At 45.0% G+C, this 21792-nt stretch overlaps 1 protein-coding gene across 1 annotated transcript in view; it reads right to left on the bottom strand.

Annotated features, from left to right (window-relative positions):
* The window catches only part of LOC110507114 (FRAS1-related extracellular matrix protein 2), a 109938-nt gene that overhangs the window by 11753 nt on the left and 76393 nt on the right, over window positions 1-21792 (bottom strand). Inside the window, exons 9-18 of the mRNA XM_036964988.1 lie at window positions 14191-14340; window positions 10657-10866; window positions 9909-10106; window positions 9508-9672; window positions 9070-9252; window positions 8765-8895; window positions 8405-8560; window positions 7818-8021; window positions 5021-5252; window positions 4510-4841 (exon numbers count right to left, since the gene is read on the bottom strand). Of these exons, the coding sequence (XP_036820883.1) occupies window positions 4510-4841; window positions 5021-5252; window positions 7818-8021; window positions 8405-8560; window positions 8765-8895; window positions 9070-9252; window positions 9508-9672; window positions 9909-10106; window positions 10657-10866; window positions 14191-14340 (1961 nt within the window). The remainder of the gene's footprint in view (window positions 1-4509; window positions 4842-5020; window positions 5253-7817; window positions 8022-8404; window positions 8561-8764; window positions 8896-9069; window positions 9253-9507; window positions 9673-9908; window positions 10107-10656; window positions 10867-14190; window positions 14341-21792) is intronic.

Below are 21792 nucleotides of genomic sequence, written 5' to 3'. Positions count from 1 at the left end.
GCTGGGGACAAAGCCTCTCACCATGACACACAGACTCAGTGACAGAGTCAGTCCCAGTGAGAGGCCAGTCTGGGGCCCCAAGCTTAGTCGGACTCAGTCTCTCTGTACTCCTCAACCTCTCCACTCAGCCCCCCAGTCAGTCGATCAGACCCTTAAGGGCCTCTCAGGTCAGAGACAACACAGGGGCACAAATAATGTTCCTCTAGACAAGAGCTATTGAGTCTTTCTGTTTGTTCTTACTGGCCAAACTGATTGAAGCTTACAGTACAACTCATATGGATGTGACACAGGCAGACCCTGCAGTAGGGTCTCTGGGTGAATAGAGACATGTCTGTAGTACCTGGCGGGGTCTCATTCTCTCTCTTAGTTATGGATCTTACGTAAAACAACACAGTGATGCTTAATGCACCTTAGTCTCTGGCTATTTATCAAATGGCAACTTATTCCCTATGGGCCCTGGTCAAAAGTAATGCATTACAAAACAAAGGGAATAGTGTGCCATTTGGGCCAGTGATACTTAAAGCACCTCAGTCTGTTGTCACATGCCTGCCAGGGACTAGCAACAGCACGTCAAATCTGTAGATAGGAGGGACATTGACCAAGTTAAACCAGTGTTGGTACACAGTACTAAGGCAGACCCTGACATTCAGGATTATCAAAGTGCTGATCAACTCCGACCTCTCCCACAAAGCTCTGTCTGGTCAGAATATGAACTTATTTCAGTTTCAGGGTAAACAAATGGGCTAACGCTGGATTACAACCTGTCAGACGGAAAGTCATAAAGTGTGGAGGAAGTTTACTTTAGAAGAGAATGATGATCACCGCCTCCATAAAATATTATCTTATACTTCCTATGTATCTTAACTCATCCATGTTTGCATGCAATATCCATTTACAGTATCATTTATCTTGCAAAATGGAATTTCACTTTATATAGAATGTAATGATATTCCATGGAGTTGGTGACTTTTCAACCATACAATATGCTTAACCTTAAATTGTGTTAGTAGTTAGCCTCTCATAAATTCTACATGCACTGTTGATTTCTTTCCTTTACACACGCACACACCTACACACACACACACACACTGCTAGGGAGCGTCTAGTTGATGATCTACAGCAGGGAGGATCTGTAGCGTGAGGAGACCTTTACCACAACATGTCCTTAGCTCCTGTGTGTGTGTGTGTGTGTGTCTGTGTGTGTGTGTCTAGCGTGAGGAGACCTTAACCATACCAAGACCTTTGCTCTCTCTCTCTCTGCAGGCAGCTCTTCTCTCTGCAGGCATCTCTCCTCTCTGTAGGCATCTCTTTATGACCGCAGCCTGCTTAATTAAGTGCTAGTGAACTAATAGACTGACTGGGGTTTAACTACACTGAAGTGACTGGAGGTTTCCAAGGGAAATCTACATGACAGGAGCACTGAACTATGTGACCAGGGTTTGAGATCTCCACTCAGGGAGGGAGGGAGAGAGGGGGAGAGAGGGAGAGAGAGAGGGGGAGAGAGAGAGAGAGAGAGAAAAGTAGGGAGGGAGTTTAAGACCTGTAAGAGCGGACCCTCCCTCAACACAGCAGCAGCTGTTTAAAGAGCACAGCACATGTGAATGTTGGAGAAGCCATTTTGACAAGATAAATAGCAGGCCTCGTGATGAGTTGTGGGAATCCATAAAGCCCTGTGTTTGGTTAGTTATTAGTGGTGAGGTTAAGATGGGCTTTAGAAGAACAACGTCTGAGAGGGGTAGCTACAGTGGGGCAAAAAAGTATTTAGTCAGCCACCAATTGTGCAAGTTCTTCCACTTAAAAAGATGAGAGAGGCCTGTAATTTTCATCATAGGTACGCTTCAACTATGACAGACAAAATGAGAAAAAAAATCCAGAAAATCACATTGTAGGATTTTTAATTAATTTATTTGCAAATTATGGTGGAAAATAAGTATTTGGTCAATAACAAAAGTTTATCTCAATACTTTGTTATTTACCCTTTGTTGGCAATGACAGAAGTCTTCACAAGGTTTTCACACACTGTTGCTGGTATTTTGGCCCATTCCTCCATGCAGATCTCCTCTAGAGCAGTGATTTTTTGGGGCTGTTGCTGGGCAACACGGACTTTCAACTCCCTCCAAAGATTTTCTATGGGGTTGAGATCTGGAGACTGGCTAGGCCACTCCAGGACCTTGAAATGCTTCTTACGAAGCCACTCCTTCGTTGCCCGGGCGGTGTGTTTGGGATCATTGTCACGCTGAAAGACCCAGCCACGTTTCATCTTCAATGCCCTTGCTGATGGAAGGAGGTTTTCACTCAAAATCTCACGATACATGGTCCCATTCATTCTTTCCTTTACACGGATCAGTCGTCCTGGTCCCTTTGCAGAAGAACAGGCCCAAAGTATGATGTTTCCAACCCCATGCTTCACAGTAGGTATGGTGTACTTTGGATGCAACTCAGCATTCTTTGTCCTCCAAACACGGCGAGTTGTGTTTTTACCAAAAAGTTATATTTTGGTTTCATCTGACCATATGACTTTCTCCCAATCTTCTTCTGGATCATCCAAATGCTCTCTAGCAAACCTCAGACAGGCCTGGACATGTACTGACTTAAGCAGGGGGACACGTCTGGCACTGCAGGATTTGAGTCCCTGGCGGCGTAGTGTGTTACTGATGGTAGGCTTTGTTACTTTGGTCCCAGCTCTCTGCAGGTCATTCACTAGGTCCCCCCGTGTGGTTCTGGGATTTTTGCTCACCGTTCTTGTGATCATTTTGACCCCACGGGGTGAGATCTTGCGTGGAGCCCCAGATCGAGGGAGATTATCAGAGGTCTTGTATGTCTTTCATTTCCTAATAATTGCTCCCACAATTGATTTCTTCAAACCAAGCTGCTTACCTATTGCAGATTCCTAGCCTGGTGCAGGTCTACAATTTTGTTTCTGGTGTCCTTTGACAGCTCTTTGGTCTTGGCCATAGTGGAGTTTGCAGTGTGACGGTTTGAGGTTGTGGACAGGTGTCTTTTATACTGCTAACAAGTTCAAACAGGTGCCATTAATACAGGTAATGAGTGGAGGACAGAGGAGCCTCTTAAAGAAGAAGTTACAGGTCTGTGAGAGCCAGACATCTTGCTTGTTTGTAGGTGACCAAATACTTATTTTCCACCATAATTTGCAAATAAATTCATAAAAAATCCTACAATGTGATTTTCTGGATTTTTTTTCTCATTTTGTCTGTCATAGTTGAAGTGTACATATGATGAAAATTACAGGCCTCTCTCATCTTTTTAAGTGGGAGAACTTGCACAATTTGTGGCTGACTAAATAATTTTTTGCCCCACTGTAACAGAGATGTGGCTGTAAAGGATTCTGTTGGTGAATAGGAAAATTACAAGAACTGTTACAGGAAAGAACTGGAGGTCAAATACTGAGCAAGTAAATCCTGACATCTCTTCCCAAGAAATAATCACAACATCTGTTCCCAAGAAATCATCACAACATCTCTTCCCAAGAAATCATCACAACATCTCTTCCCAAGAAATCATCACAACATCTCTTCCCAAGAAATCATCACATCTCTTCCCAAGAAATCATCACAACATCTCTTCGCAAGAAATCATCACAACATCTCTTCCCAAGAAATCATCACAACATCTCTTCCCAAGAAATCATCACAACATCTCTTCCCAAGAAATCTTCACAACATCTCTTCCCAAGAAATCATCACAACATCTCTTCCCAAGAAATCATCACAACATCTCTTCCCAAGAAATCATCACAACATCTCTTCCCAAGAAATCATCACAACATCTCTTCCCAAGAAATCATCACAACATCTCTTCCCAAGAAATCATCACAACATCTCTTTCCAAGAAATCATCACAACATCTCTTCCCAAGAAATCATCACAACATCTCTTCCCAAGAAATCTTCACAACATCTCTTCCCAAGAAATCATCACAACATCTCTTCCCAAGAAATCATCACAACATCTCTTCCCAAGAAATCATCACAACATCTCTTCCCAAGAAATCTTCACAACATCTCTTCCAAAGAATTCATCATGACACCACTTCCCAAGAAATCCTCATGACACCACTTTCCAAGAAATCATCATAACATCTCTTCCAAAGAATTCATCATGACACCACTTCCAAATGAATCACCATGACACCACTTCCCAAGAAATCATCATGACACCACTTCCCAAGAAATCATCATGACACCACTTCCAAAGAAATCATCATGACACCACTTCCCAAGAAATCATAATGACACCACTTCCCAAGAAATCATCATGACACCACTTCCCAAGAAATCATCATGACACCACTTTCCAAGAAATCATCATGACACCTCTCCCCCTACTTATTTGCAATTGGTCAGGGGTCTGGTGGGATGGGGCAGCTCACCTGTCTGTCTGTTCTGATAGTGCCCCCACAGGCGCTCACACACACACACACACACACACACACACACACACACACACACACACACACACACACACACACACACACACACAGCTCTCTCACCTGTCCGTCTGTACCGATGGTCCCTCCACAGTCTGACAGTAGCTCAGACATGTCATAGTAACTAGTGAACTCCCATAGACAAGCCTCTAGGTTGAGGTTCCTGTAGAAGCGCAGTATGCTGGATCCCCTTAGGGGGGCGCTGTACTGGTAGGGAGAGGTCTCCCCGATCACCTCAGGGTTCTTGGTGGCGTCTGTAATGAAGCCGTGGCGGGTCTTGACCTCGGTGAAGTCCAGCAGGTTAGAACAGCGGTGGTTCCCCACACGAGTACCATCAGGACTCAACGTCAGCTCAAAGTTAGACAGAGGACGGGTGGAGACCACAGGGAGCATGCCTGGGAGAGGAGAGGAGAGAGGAGAGGAGAGACAAGGGGTTAGGAGAGAGAAAGGCAGGGGCGGGAGATAGAGTGAAATAGAGAGTGAGAAAGAATGACAGAGAGAGAGAAAGAGTGTCAGAAATAGAGCAAGAGAGAAAGAGAAATAGAGAGAAACGAGAAGTCTCTGTATTCCTCACCATCTATGTGTGGCATGGTGACAGTGATCTTGATGAGGTTGGGGTGGTCTGGGTCCTCTGCTCCGGTGTAGCGTAGCTTGGCAGAGAAGGGCTCAGCGCCCACTGTACCCACCACACGAGGCTGGCACATACCGTTCTCTATACTGATGGAGACTATGGAGCTGCTGAGTTCCAGGCCCTCGTCTCCGTTAGAGTTCACAGCCCGGCCTGCACACTGCACCCTAGAGCCAGCCTGGAGGGAGAGACACACATAGCTCACATCAATACAGTCAACTGGATCATTCACTTAGTAGTGGTGGGCATCTCACATCAATTCAGTCATCTCAATCACATCAATACAGCCTTCTCAATCACATCAATACAGTCATCTCAATCACATCAATACAGTCATCTCAATCACATCAATACAGCCTTCTCAATCACATCAATACAGTCATCTCAATCACATCAATACAGTCATCTCAATCACATCAATACAGCCTTCTCAATCACATCAATACAGCCTTCTCAATCACATCAATACAGTCATCTCAATCACATCAATACAGTCATCTCAATCACATCAACACAGTCATCTCAATCACATCAACACAGTCAACTGGATCATTCACTTAGTAGTGGTGGGCATCTCACATCAATACAGTCATCTCAATCACATCAATACAGCCTTCTCAATCACATCAATACAGTCATCTCAATCACAACAATACAGTCATCTCAATCACATCAATACAGTCATCTCAATCACATCAATACAGTCATCTCAATCACAACAATACAGTCATCTCAATCACATCAATACAGTCATCTCAATCACATCAATACAGTCATCTCAATCACATCAATACAGTCATCTCAATCACATCAATACAGTCATCTCAATCACATCAATACAGTCATCTCAATCACATCAATACAGTCATCTCAATCACAACAATACAGTCATCTCAATCACATCAATACAGTCATCTCAATCACATCAATACAGTCATCTCAATCACATCAATACAGTCATCTCAATCACATCAATACAGCTGTCTCAATCACATCAATACAGTCATCTCAATCACATCAATACAGTCATCTCAATCACATCAATACAGTCATCTCAATCACAACAATACAGTCATCTCAATCACATCAATACAGTCATCTCAATCACATCAATACAGTCATCTCAATCACATCAATACAGTCATCTCAATCACATCAATACAGTCATCTCAATCACATCAATACAGTCATCTCAATCACATCAATACAGTCATCTCAATCACATCAATACAGTCATCTCAATCACAACAATACAGTCATCTCAATCACATCAATACAGTCATCTCAATCACATCAATACAGTCATCTCAATCACATCAATACAGTCATCTCAATCACATCAATACAGTCATCTCAATCACAACAATACAGTCAACTCAATCACATCAATACAGTCATCTCAATCACATCAATACAGTCATCTCAATCACATCAATACAGTCATCTCAATCACATCAATACAGTCATCTCAATCACAACAATACAGTCATCTCAATCACATCAATACAGTCATCTCAATCACATCAATACAGTCATCTCAATCACATCAATACAGTCATCTCAATCACATCAATACAGTCATCTCAATCACATCAATACAGTCATCTCAATCACATCAATACAGCTGTCTCAATCACATCAATACAGTCATCTCAATCACATCAATACAGTCAACTCAATCACATCAATACAGTCATCTCAATCACATCAATACAGTCAACTCAATCACATCAATACAGTCATCTCAATCACATCAATACAGTCATCTCAATCACATCAATACAGTCATCTCAATCACATCAATACAGCTGTCTCAATCACATCAATACAGTCATCTCAATCACAACAATACAGCTGTCTCAATCACATCAATACAGTCATCTCAATCACATCAATACAGTCATCTCAATCACATCAATACAGTCAACTCAATCACATCAATACAGTCATCTCAATCACATCAATACAGTCAACTCAATCACATCAATACAGTCAACTCAATCACATCAATACAGTCATCTCAATCACATCAATACAGTCAACCCAATCACATCAATACAGTCATCTCAATCACATCAATACAGTCATCTCAATCACATCAATACAGTCAACTCAATCACATCAATACAGTCATCTCAATCACATCAATACAGTCAACTCAATCACATCAATACAGTCATCTCAATCACATCAATACAGTCATCTCAATCACATCAATACAGTCATCTCAATCACATCAATACAGTCATCTCAATCACATCAATACAGTCATCTCAATCACATCAATACAGTCATCTCAATCACATCAATACAGTCATCTCAATCACATCAATACAGCTGTCTCAATCACATCAATACAGCCTTCTCAATCACATCAATACAGTCATCTCAATCACATCAATACAGTCATCTCAATCACATCAATACAGCTGTCTCAATCACATCAATACAGCCTTCTCAATCACATCAATACAGTCATCTCAATCACATCAATACAGTCATCTCAATCACATCAATACAGCTGTCTCAATCACATCAATACAGCCTTCTCAATCACATCAATACAGTCATCTCAATCACATCAATACAGTCATCTCAATCACATCAATACAGTCATCTCAATCACATCAATACAGTCAACTCAATCACATCAATACAGTCATCTCAATCATTCACTTTAGGTCTTTTCTTTGACTGAGCCAGTCCAAATTCACACTCAGTTCACTGATAATGTGTTCTCTACCTGGAAATAGACAGAGTCCAAGGTGATGATCTTGGAGGAGGAGAAGAAGGTATCAAAGTCCACCTCTCTCATGGAGCTGGTGACCCCGTCCAGGCTGGTTGGAGCGCTGACCAACCATCGATAGCGGGTCAGCGTGTCATTGATGTGCTCGCTGGTGCAGATGGAGCCAGTTTTGTCATAGTCAGGGTACTTAGGGTTACAAGCCTGAGGGAGAGAGAGAGGGAGGAGGGAGTGAGGAGGGAATGAGGAGGGAGTGAGAGAGGGAGGGAGGAGAGAGGAGACAGTGTTTGGGAATGAGGCAAAATATACTGTAATATAGTCCAAGGGAAAATGTGCATTGTCCATCAACATCACTCACCTGTGCTTCAATATCCTAATTGAATCCTAATTGACATATTCCTAAACCAAAGAAACAACTTGGCCTTCATGCCTTGGCCTTCATCCTAAAAGGTATCCTATTCCCTATATAGTGCACTTCCCCATGGGACTCTGGCCAAATGTAGTGCACTAAACTGAGAATAGGGTGCCATTTGGGACGAACCTCTGGACTGGGAGGTTAAAAGTCCCTGACAAACCATTCTCCGTACCGTGACACAGACGACGGGGTAGCCTGCCACCAAGGGGGTATTTCTGGCCCTGGAGGTGTCGTCATACTGCAGTAAGGAGAACACCTGGGGGACGGAGGGGAAGGTGACGTCCGCCATGCTGTTGGTCTCCTCTATGTAGATAATGGCCTTATTCATCTGAGGACAGACAGAACAAAAACAGATCAAACATAGAAGTGTTGTTAAAGGTAGTGATGTATCAGGGGCGACTAACGCAACAACTAAACTTCTCTCTTGTTCTTGTCCCTCAGCTATCACGTTGAAGGTAAGTGAAGCGCATCCTGCTACTTGTGTCAACGTCATATTGCTGAGTCTATGTGATGTTATTGTTCCAGTCCTCACCTGCGTCTCAGCCACCATGTTCTCATCAGGTTTCAGGTGGACAGTGAATGCTTCTCTCATCTCTCTGACTCCATCATACAAGATCTCCACCTCGATGTAGTGCTCTGTGTCACCCTCCTTGAACTCAATGTCTGGGGTAAACAACAACAACACGGCTCTAAGTTAGAGATGAAACATCTAAACACTGCAGATACCGAGTTACCTTATCAAGAGGATTATTTCCATAGGGTCAGGATCCCAATCAGATCACCCTGTCTGGAAAAACTCATGGCCGTATTGATGTGAGAGGTTGTGACATTTCTCACCTTCAGATACAGGATGGTAGTCCTCTCCGGAGGTGGCTGATCCATCCTTGGTGTGGACGCGGACCACAGACACCTTGGAGGTGTCTCCTACCCTCAGCACTGGGATCTTCACCATGGACACCTGACCTGCCCCGCTAGGCTCACTCACGCTGAACTTAGTCTCCCCAAACTTGATGATGGCCTCTGGGGATAACATGGATGGGAGTCACAGAGTCAGACATGGAGCAGTGTGAACTCAGCAATGTTACAAACAGACACACAGAGTAGAATGAGTTGAAGACACACACCCCAAAACAAATGAACAAGATGCAGACTAGCAGATTATGAACTTGAGAAAATAAGGGAAGTAATGCAATAAGTATCTGGGACTATTATAGAGTGAGCAACTTTTATTTTCTACAGATGAAATGATTACATCTATGAGTCAGTCAGTCTTACTGTCTGCCTCGTCCTTGATCTTGACCAGAGTCTCATTCTGTTTCCCGATGGATGCTCCGAACGGAGACTCACTGCGGGGCGACCCCAACACCAGCCTCAGCTCCTCCTCCTCCTCATGCTCCGTGTCATCAACCAAGGACAGAACACACGGCTTCTCCACCTCCCCTGGAAAGAGAGGGAAGGGATAGAGAGATGGAGATGGGAGGAAAAAGAGAGAGAGAGAGAGAGAGAGAGAGAGAGAGAGATTGAGAGAGATTAGCAAAAAGGGGTAACCAGTTGTTGAAAAAAACGATACGTTCCTTGTGTCAGTGTGTTACCAGTTTTTTTCCAGTGTTTTACAGAATAGTTTTCAGTGTTACCTGTTTTTTTCCAGTGTTTTACAGAATAGTTTTTAGTTTTACCTGGTAGGAAGGTGATGATGGAAGCGTCTGTGTTGGGTCGTTCGTTGAAGTCCATCATGACCTGAGCGGTGCCCTGTCTGGTGTAACAGCGGACCGTTGACCTGTAACTGATGTCACCACTACGATACACCACGACTGAGATCTGACCGGAGTTCTCATGCCCCATGTACATGGCATCATGGAACTGCACCTTGGGCACTGTTAGAGGACAATCACATCAACAAATCATCTACATTAGATCAAGTGCATAGAGAAACAGTGTTGATCATAACCATGACATAATGCTCATAACTGTCTACTGTCTTATAATGCACTATAAGCCTTTATAAAGGCTTTATAAATGCATTTATATGGACACTTACAGTAATGTAATACCAACGTTTTAATTGGCAGCATTGTTCAATCGTCTTTACTGGTGTTGGTATGTTTCGGAGATGCCCTGTTTTGTCAGAGCAAGGTATGATATGTTTCTCAACTTCTGAATGAAATGCCAGTGCCCGTTTTAATCTATATTTATAGTTCATTGATAATTAGATGCATTCTGACAAATCAGATGCGTGGTGACTAAATCAGCTAGGTTCACTCACAGTCAGATATGTTGTGACTCGAACTGTGTCCCGAATGGCACCCTTTTCCCCATATAGTGCACTCATTTTGACCAGATGCTATGGGCCCTGGTTAAAAGTAGTGCACTGCATAGGGAATAAGGTGGCATTTGGGACACAGTATATCAGCACGATTCACTCACGGTCAGAGACGGAGTCGTTGATGAGGATGGTGGCCTTCCCCGGTTCTCCCAGGATGCCGTTCATGGGCATGCGGAGGATCAGCTCGAATGTCTCGGTCCCCTCCAGCACCGGCTGACCCAGGTCATCCAGGATGGTAACCCTGAATGTCTGCTGGCTGACCCCCGGGGCGAAGTCCAGGTTCCTGCTGATACCGACGTAGTCCACACCGGCTAGAGGAGAGGAGAAACAGTCAATATCCACTAGAGGAGAGAGAGGGACTGAGCACTCCTACTCTGAGACACTTGATACATATGGGCCTAGATCTCCTATGACTCTATAATTCACAGGAGTATCATCAGTAGAGGTGAGTTAGATGAAAGGAAATACCACAACATGTTGATCAAATGTTGCTTCCTCTCAACAGTACATACGGTGAGGGAAAAAAGTATTTGATCCCCTGCTGATTTTGTACGTTTGAAGTTGTCCTATCCCCTTAGCAGAAAAACACCCCCAAAGCATGTTTCCACCTTCACGTTTGACGGTGGGGATGGTATTCTTGGGGTCATAGGCAGCATTCCTCCTCCTCCAAACACGGGGAGTTGAGTTGATGCCAAAGAGCTCCATTTTGGTCTCATCTCAACACTTTCACCTAGTTGTCCTCTGAATCATTCAGATGTTCATTGGCAAACTTCAGACGGGCATATATAAGTGCTTTCTTGAGCAGGGGGACATTGCGGGCACTGCAGGATTTCAGTCCTTCACGGCGTAGCGTGTTACCAATTGTTTTCTTGGTGACTATGGTCCCAGCTGCCTTGAGATCATTGACAAGATCCTCCCGTGTAGTTCTGGGCTGATTCCTCACCGTTCTCATGATCATTGCAACTCCACGAGGTGAGATCTTGCATGGAGCCCCAGGTCGAGGGAGATTGACAGTTCTTTTGTGTTTCTTCCATTTGCGAATACTCGCACCAACTGTTGTCACCTTCTCACCAAGCTGCTTGGCGATGGTCTTGTAGCCCATTCCAGCCTTGTGTAGGTCAACAATATTGTCCCTGACATCCTTGGAGAGCTCCTTGGTCTTGGCCATGGTGGAGAGTTTGGAATCTGATTGATTGATTGCCTCTGTGGACAGGTGTCTTTTATACAGGTAACAAGCTGAGATTAGGAGATATCTCCCTAGGTCACCAGGAGGGTGTAGACATGTTCTTCATCCACTCAGAGCTATGAAGAGGCAGGGTGTTAATGGCATGGCCTTTACCCCCGACTGCTTCCAACCCTACAGTAGCTATGGACGTCTGACCCACAGACCCAACTATGTGTTTCTGAACCAGCTTTGTGTGTCCCTCTGCTTGGAACTGCTTTATAAAGCTACAGTATGTGTGTCTACTTGGGATGGCAGTTTAGATGGAGAAGAGATAATTAAGAAGTGAGAGGGAAAGAGAGACAGTGGGGAGGGAGAGAGAAAGGGAGGAGTGAGGGAGGAGGGGAGGAGAGAGAGAGGAGTGAGGGGTTAGGAGGAGTGAGATAGAGAGAGTGCGAGGAAGATGAGTGTCACGGCAGATTTCCTCCTGTTCCTCTGAAAAGGTGAAACAAGGATCGGACCAATACGCAGCGTGGTAAGTGTCCATGGTTTTTTAATTAGAAAAACTCAACCTGACCACAAATACACTAAACGTGACCTAACCGAAACAGTCCTGTGTGGCACAAACACTGACACAGGAAACAATCACCCACAACATATCCAAAGAATATGGCTGCCTAAATATGGTTCCCAATTAGAGACAACGATAGACAGCTGCCTCTAATTGAGAACCAATCTAGGCAACCAAAGACATACAATTTACCTAGACAGGAAACAGCCCCATAAACATACAAACCCCTAGACTAGTCAAAACACATAAAACCCCCATGTCACACCCTGACCTAACCAAAATAATAAAGAAAACAAAGATAATTAAGGCCAGGGCGTGACAATGAGGAGTGCTCGGGGCAGGAGATAAGAGGAAGGCTGCAGGCAGGGGGAAGGTTTTAGTTTCAGGAGATATATAGATACTCTCTTTATCCAGACTTATACACCAGTGTGTGAGGGATTCAGTCTACATTCCTCTGTCTTTACTCAATCCAGATTTATTCCCAACACTGTCCCTCCCAACCTTGTCCCTCCCAACCTTGTCCCTCCCAACCTTGTCCCTCCCAACTCTGTCCCTCCCAACATTGTCCCTCCCAACTCTGTGCCTCCCAACCTTGTCCCTCCCAACCCTGTCCCTCCCAACCTTGTCCCTCCCAACCTTGTCCCTCCCAACTCTGTCCCTCCCAACCTTGTCCCTCCCCACCTTGTCCCTCCCAACTCTGTCCCTCCCAACCTTGTCCCTCCAAACCTTGTCCCTCCCAACCTTGTCCCTCCCAACTCTGTCCATCCCAACCTTGTCCCTTCCAACCTTGTCCCTCCCAACACTGTCCCTCCCAACCTTGTCCCTCCCAACCTTGTCCCTCCCAACTCTGTCCCTCCCAACTCTGTCCCTCCCAACCTTGTCCCTCCCAACCTTGTCCCTCCCAACTCTGTCCCTCCCAACCTTGTCCCTCCCAACCTTGTCCCTCCCAACTCTGTCCCTCCCAACTCTGTCCCTCCCAACCTTGTCCCTCCCAACTCTGTCCCTCCCAACCTTGTCCCTCCAAACTCTGTCCCTCCCAACCTTGTCCCTCCCAACCTTGTCCCTCCCAACTCTGTCCATCCCAACTCTGTCCCTCCCAACCTTGTCCCTCCCAACCTTGTCCCTCCCAACCTTGTCCCTCCCAAACTCTGTCCCTCCCAACCTTGTCCCTCCCAACTCTGTCCCTCCCAACTCTGTCCCTCCCAACCGTGTCCCTCCCAACCTTGTCCCTCCCAAACTCTGTCCCTCCCAACCTTGTCCCTCCCAACCTTGTCCCTCCCAACCCTGTCCCTTCCTAACCCTGTCTCTCCCAACTTTGTCCCTCCCAACCCTGTCCCTCCCAATCTTGTCCCACCCAACCTTGTCCCACCCAACCCTGTCCCTCCCATCCCTGAAGGCCTACCCTCCTCTGCACCTTCCAACAGCTACCAGACTGGGGTTAAATACCAAATGGCACCCTATCTGCTATGGGTCCTGGTCAATAGCTGGGGCTGAGCAGAGCACTGTTTACATTCCAGAGGTCATATAACATCCCAACACATCCAGCCTGCGTTGCTCTGGGCGTTCTCTCTGCTTCCACACCACCAGAGTGACAGACAGACAAACCCTGAGGAGGACTCTGGGCGTTCTCTCTGCTTCCACACCACCAGAGTGACAGACAGACAAACCCTGAGGATGACTAAAGCATATTGTTCCACCTGGTTAACCTTCCCTAAGCTCAAAATGGCTCTTTATAAATACAGTGTTAAAGCCAGTGTGCTGTAACACAAAGACAGTGTATTGTAGTACAGTCCCCTGTGTGAGAGCAGTGCGTTGTATTGTAGGGACAGGAACACTGACCTTCAGTAGACAGTGTGCTGTCATAGACATACAGTGTGTTGTGTTGTGTTGTATTGTATCTACCTTCAGCAGATACAGGGTCTGTTTTCCTGGAGCGTACAGTGACTGTGGCTGTTTTAGAGAGGTCAGTGCCTGTCCTATACACCTTGACCTCCACATAACCATCACTCTCATCCACACGGTAGTCTGTGCCTCCGAAGTAGAATACTGGAGCTGTGGAGGAGAGGAAACACAGGAAGATGTTAAACATCAGGATCATGTTTCAGTCAGTTTCGCAGCTCAGTCTGATGTAATTATTGAGTTGAATTTGTAATAACCCACTTTCAACTACAATTGCTTCTGAGGACAGAACTAAATGACAACACAACACTAGTAATTTATAGCCCTTAAAGCACCTGAATTACAGCATAGTACATTTGAGTGGATGTTACTCTGTAAGATGTACAGAATGTAAATGCAAAGACTCGAAGCCTGAAGGCATCACTCTATTTCTGTGTCTGGTTGAAAGCTCTATTTCTGTGTCTGGTTGAAAGCTATTTCTGTGTCTGATTGAAAGCTCTAATTCTGTGTCTGGTTGAAAGCTCTATTTCTGTGTCTGATTGAAAGCTCTATTTCTGTGTCTGGTTGAAAGCTCTATTTCTGTGTCTGGTTGAAAGCTCTATTTCTGTGTCTGGTTGAAAGCTCTATTTCTGTGTCTGGTTGAAAGCTCTATTTCTGTGTCTGATTGAAAGCTCTATTTCTGTGTCTGGTTGAAAGCTCTATTTCTGTGTCTGTTTGAAAGCTCTATTTCTGTGTCTGGTTGAAAGCTATTTCTGTGTCTGATTGAAAGCTCTATTTCTGTGTCTGGTTGAAAGCTCTATTTCTGTGTCTGGTTGAAAGCTCTATTTCTATGTCTGGTTGAAAGCTATTTCTGTGTCTGATTGAAAGCTCTAATTCTGTGTCTGGTTGAAAGCTCTATTTCTGTGTCTGGTTGAAAGCTCTATTTCTGTGTCTGGTTGAAAGCTCTATTTCTGTGTCTGGTTGAAAGCTATTTCTGTGTCTGATTGAAAGCGCTAATTCTGTGTCTGGTTGAAAGCTCTATTTCTGTGTCTGGTTGAAAGCTCTATTTCTGTGTCTGGTTGAAAGCTCTAATTCTGTGTCTGATTGAAAGCTCTATTTCTGTGTCTGGTTGAAAGCTCTAATTCTGTGTCTGATTGAAAGCTCTATTTCTGTGTCTGGTTGAAAGCTCTAATTCTGTGTCTGATTGAAAGCTCTATTTCTGTGTCTGATTGAAAGCTCTATTTCTGTGTCTGGTTGAAAGCTCTATTTCTGTGTCTGATTGAAAGCTTTATTTCTGTGTCTGGTTGAAAGCTCTATTTCTGTGTCTGGTTGAAAGCTCTATTTCTGTGTCTGATTGAAAGCTCTATTTCTGTGTCTGGTTGAAAGCTCTATTTCTGTGTCTGATTGAAAGGAGCCGGTGCAGTGTAGTGGACTCTGGTAGAGGAGTGTGTTTGTGTTTGTGTGTGTGAATGTAGAGGAGTTGGAGGAGTTCAGGCCTGCCTGTCTGCAATTAGTATTTTCCTGAGCCCAGATTCCTCTAGAGTCAATCTCCCCCACACTGTTCTGTTCCTCTCACACGCTCTCACTTTCTCTCGCTTTCTCTCTCTCTCTTTATCCCTCTCTCTATCTCTCTTTATCCCTCTCTCTCTCTCTTTATCCCCCTCTCCCTCTCGGTACCTTGCGTGCTGTGAATAGGGCTGGTTCTTGGGAAGTTGCTGTCAACTAACATCACAGCTGACTCAAACAACCAGAAACACAGGAAGGGTGTTGATTGAGCGTAACGGCCCTCACAGTAAGAGCAGGACCCTGGGCTCATTTACTGTACATTCTGGGAAAATAAACAGCTTTGAGGTAAACTGGAGTGGCAGTTGTTGGCTCTGAATTATATGAATTATATGAGCGCTTTACTCATTTTTTTTGTGTGTGAAAATGGACCAAATCAACCCATCTCTCCAGACTACTGAACAGTAGAAGCCTGGTCCTTCACAGAGGAACTAGATATAGGCTCGGTCCCAAATGGAACCATATTCCCTATACAGAACACTACGCAGGGAATAGGATGTCATTTCAGACACAGCCATGGTGAATACATTAATGAATTTAATGGTGGTGATATCGCCACAGGCATAAACCCTGTTTCCATGACGATGATGATCACACCTCTAGGCTGGTCTGGTGTTTCTCATCTCAAAGTGACACAGATAAATGGGAAGATAGGAGAGGAGGAAAGCAGAGAGAAGGAGGAGAAGAGGCTAATACTGGATGAAAAATACCTCTGCATAGAACTAATGTGTCCATCTGATAAAACAGTACTGTAGTAACTCAGCCAAATACTCATTTGATCTGATGCATTCATTTAATCTAAATAAACACTGTAAAAGGAAATTATACATGAACAGCTTTTCAAAGCATGCTAAATAAGAGGTAAATCTGTTACTGTATACTGTGTTCAAGCAAAACACCTGATATCTATGTTTATCAGACAGGCTGATATCTATGTTTAATAGACAGGCTAATATCTATGTTTATCAGACAGGTGTAAAATTATATCCCTTCTAACACCTTACTAAATCACACATAATCCTTGACTCAAAGAATACCATAACACTTTTCAACTATTTAAACAGGGTTGGATATCATCATCTCACAGTATTAGCCAGTCAGACAAGCTGGGAAAACTGTTGCTTTAGACAAAGCCTGAGGATTTGTGGTTGAAGGCATTGTTGTCAGGTACAGTATGAACGTGCCTTGAATTGGTAATAGGCTGACAGGGTGCACAAACAGGACAAATACACCTGTCCTCCTGTATCTAGGTCGAGAACAAACCGAGAGTGTTTGTGGAGAACAAACCAAGAAATGGCACCCTATCCCTTATATAGTGCACTACTTTTAAACAGAGCCCTGTCCAGGAGTGCACTATGTAGGGAATAGGGTCCCATTTGGGATGTAGACAAAGTGTGCGACAAGATCAAACCTAGACAAAGAGTGTGGGGATTCGGGGTTTATGCAGCTGCCATTGTCTTTCCCTACAGACAAATCAAACAGGGCAGGCTTTAGACTGGCTCAGCTCCATCTCTGCGCTAGTGGGGTAATCAGATCTGTGTGTGGAGTCCCAGACCTGCAGTTGTAGTAATCAGATAAGGTTGGTTTGTACAGCAGACAAACACCATCTTCAAAGAGGCACGGCCCATTAGGTGTAAGATAAAACCTGGCTCCAGGCCTGAGGGAGGACCCACCTAGACACAGCACCACCACACCCCAGGGCTTACCTTTCTCCTACCCAGACCCAGGCACACCTCTCTCTGGGTAGAGTTACCTGAGGTCAAGGCAGGTGGAGGTTTAAATAAGTAGCATCCTAAATGGGACACAAACAAGGCTCAAGCTGTAGCCAAAGACAGACTCCAGTGGTAGAAGATTGTTGCAGCCTTATTTCTCACCCAGGACAAAGAGGACTAAGTAAGTCATCTAAAATTACACAGATTTGGAAGAATAGGGTGTCATTTCTGAAGAACTAAATCTGTTCCCACCAGACAGTGAGGTGCCATTTATAATCTTTGGAAAACAAACCATTGTTTAATAGGAAGTATAATAATATCCTTGAATTTTACAGAGTGAACTTTGTAGTGTAAAGTAACCTCTGAACATGAGATCAGAATACAAACGACATGTTACAGTAAAGCAGTGGTGTTAATGACTGTATGTGTGTGATGACAAGTGACACACACACACACACACACACACACACACACACACACACACACAATAGCTGCGACAATAAACCAAAAATTGTCAACATGGACCACACCGATCACTTATTGTAGGCATTTTGCTGATATCGTTCATTATGATAAGTAGCCTATACCAGAGAAATGTGAAGTTTGAAATGAAATAAGTTTGCTAATATGGGTGACTGTTAATGGGACAATTGATGCCTACAACCATCAAACTAAAGGATCATTTTAAAATACTGTGGTGCATATTTTTGTTGTTAATGTTTATCGTTATCGCATCATTTCAGGCAATTTATCGCGTGTATTTTTGTCCATATAGCCCAGCTTTAACAAACACGTGCACACACACACACACGCACACACACACACACACACACACACACACATTCCTCCATCGTCACCTCCTTAAAGGGACTCTTGTACTCCTCCAACTACACAAGCTGCTTGATCAGTGTTGAACTTTGGATGGCAGTCCCACAGCGCTGAATGCCTTATCTAACAGAGGCAGCATGGTTACTGCTACTCTGCCTTCTGTAGAACACTAATCCCAGTTCTCTAATAGCAGCAGCTGCATATCAAACATAAAGTCATCTAAAGTTATACTGGATAATTCAATGACCTACTATAACGACACTGAGCAAAAATATAAACACAACATGCAACAATTTCAAAGATTTTACAGAGTTACAGTTCATATAAGGAAATCAGTCCATTTAAATAAAATATAGGTCCTAATCTATATATTTCACATGACTGGGAATACAGATATACATCTGTTGGTCACAGATACCTGAAAAAAAAGGTAGGGGCGTAGATCAGACAACCTGTCACTATCTGGTGTGACCACCATTTGCCTCATGGAGTGGGACACATCTCCTTTGCATAGAGTTGATCAGGCTGTTGATTGTGGCCCTACTACTTCCGGCGCCGACAGAGATGGCCGCCTCGCTTCGCGTTCCTAGGAAACTATGCAGTTTTTTGTTTTTTTACGTGTTATTTCTTACATTAGTACCCCAGGTCATCTTAGGTTTCATTACATACAGTCGAGAAGAACTACTGAATATAAGATCAGCATCAACTCACCATCAGTACGACCAAGAATATGTTTTTCGCGACGCGGATCCTGTGTTCTGCCTTACAAACAGGACAACGGAGTGGATCCTATGCAGCGACCCAAAAAAAACGACTCCGAAAGAGAGGGAAACGAGGCGGTCTTCTGGTCAGACTCCGGAGACGGGCACAGCGCGCACCACTCCCTAGCATTCTTCTTGCCAATGTCCAGTCTCTTGACAACAAGGTTGATGAAATCCGAGCAAGGGTAGCATTCCAGAGGGACATCAGAGACTGTAACGTTCTTTGCTTCACGGAAACGTGGCTTACTGGAGAGACGCTATCCGAAGCGGTGCAGCCAACAGGTTTCTCCACGCATCGCGCAGACAGGAAAAAACATCTTTCTGGTAAAAAGAGGGGCGGGGGCGTATGCCTTATGACTAACGTGACATGGTGCGATGAAAGAAACATACAGGAACTCAAATCCTTCTGTTCACCTGATTTAGAATTCCTCACAATCAAATGTAGACCGCATTATCTACCAAGAGAATTCTCTTCGATTATAATCACAGCCGTATATATCCCCCCCCAAGCAGACACATCGATGGCTCTGAACGAACTTTATTTAACTCTCTGCAAACTGGAAACAATTTATCCGGAGGCTGCATTCATTGTAGCTGGGGATTTTAACAAGGCTAATCTGAAAACAAGACTCCCCAAATTTTATCAGCATATCGATTGCGCAACCAGGGGAGGAAAGACCTTGGACCATTGTTACTCTAACTTCCGCGACGCATATAAGGCCCTGCCCCGCCCCCCTTTCGGAAAAGCTGACCACGACTCCATTTTGTTGATCCCTGCCTACAGACAGAAACTAAAACAAGAGGCTCCCACGCTGAGGTCTGTCCAACGCTGGTCCGACCAAGCTGACTCCACACTCCAAGACTGCTTCCATCACGTGGACTGGGAGATGTTTCGTATTGCGTCAGATAACAACATTGACGAATACGCTGATTCGGTGTGCGAGTTCATTAGAACGTGCGTTGAAGATGTCGTTCCCATAGCAACGATTAAAACATTCCCTAACCAGAAACCGTGGATTGATGGCAGCATTCGTGTGAAACTGAAAGCGCGAACCACTGCTTTTAATCAGGGCAAGGTGTCTGGTAACATGACCGAATACAAACAGTGCAGCTATTCCCTCCGCAAGGCTATCAAACAAGCTAAGCGCCAGTACAGAGACAAAGTAGAATCTCAATTCAACGGCTCAGACACAAGAGGCATGTGGCAGGGTCTACAGTCAATCACGGACTACAGGAAGAAACCCAGCCCAGTCACGGACCAGGATGTCTTGCTCCCAGGCAGACTAAATAACTTTTTTGCCCGCTTTGAGGACAATACAGTGCCACTGACACGGCCTGCAACGAAAACATGCGGTCTCTCCTTCACTGCAGCCGAGGTGAGTAAGACATTTAAACGTGTTAACCCTCGCAAGGCTGCAGGCCCAGATGGCATCCCCAGCCGCGCCCTCAGAGCATGCGCAGACCAGCTGGCCGGTGTGTTTACGGACATATTCAATCAATCCCTATACCAGTCTGCTGTTCCCACATGCTTCAAGAGGGCCACCATTGTTCCTGTTCCCAAGAAAGCTAAGGTAACTGAGCTAAATGACTACCGCCCCGTAGCACTCACATCCGTCATCATGAAGTGCTTTGAGAGACTAGTCAAGGACCATATCACCTCCACCCTACCTGACACCCTAGACCCACTCCAATTTGCTTACCGCCCAAATAGGTCCACAGACGATGCAATCTCAACCACACTGCACACTGCCCTAACCCATCTGGACAAGAGGAATACCTATGTGAGAATGCTGTTCATCGACTACAGCTCGGCATTCAACACCATAGTACCCTCCAAGCTCGTCATCAAGCTCGAGACCCTGGGTCTCGACCCCGCCCTGTGCAACTGGGTACTGGACTTCCTGACGGGTCGCCCCCAGGTGGTGAGGGTAGGCAACAACATCTCCTCCCCGCTGATCCTCAACACTGGGGCCCCACAAGGTTGCGTTCTGAGCCCTCTCCTGTACTCCCTGTTCACCCACGACTGCGTGGCCACGCACGCCTCCAACTCAATCATCAAGTTTGCGGACGACACAACAGTGGTAGGCTTGATTACCAACAACGATGAGACGGCCTACAGGGAGGAGGTGAGGGCCCTCGGAGTGTGGTGTCAGGAAAACAACCTCACACTCAACGTCAACAAAACTAAGGAGATGATTGTGGACTTCAGGAAACAGCAGAGGGAACACCCCCCTATCCACATCGATGGAACAGTAGTGGAGAGGGTAGCAAGTTTTAAGTTCCTCGGCATACACATCACAGACAAACTGAATTGGTCCACTCACACAGACAGCATCGTGAAGAAGGCGCAGCAGCGCCTCTTCAACCTCAGGAGGCTGAAGAAATTCGGCTTGTCACCAAAAGCACTCACAAACTTCTACAGATGCACAATCGAGAGCATCCTGGCGGGCTGTATCACCGCCTGGTATGGCAACTGCACCGCCCTCAACCGTAAGGTTCTCCAGAGGGTAGTGAGGTCTGCACAACGCATCACCGGGGGCAAACTACCTGCCCTCCAGGACACCTACACCACCCGATGTCACAGGAAGGCCATAAAGATCATCAAGGACATCAACCACCCGAGCCACTGCCTGTTCACCCCGCTATCATCCAGAAGGCGAGGTCAGTACAGGTGCATCAAAGCTGGGACCGAGAGACTGAAAAACAGCTTCTATCTCAAGGCCATCAGACTGTTAAACAGCCACCACTAACACTGAGTGGCT

The sequence above is a fragment of the Oncorhynchus mykiss genome, chromosome 27, assembly GCF_013265735.2.
Source record: "Oncorhynchus mykiss isolate Arlee chromosome 27, USDA_OmykA_1.1, whole genome shotgun sequence".
Taxonomy (NCBI): Eukaryota; Metazoa; Chordata; class Actinopteri; order Salmoniformes; family Salmonidae; genus Oncorhynchus; species Oncorhynchus mykiss.
This window is presented reverse-complemented; position numbering and strand designations above follow the sequence as displayed.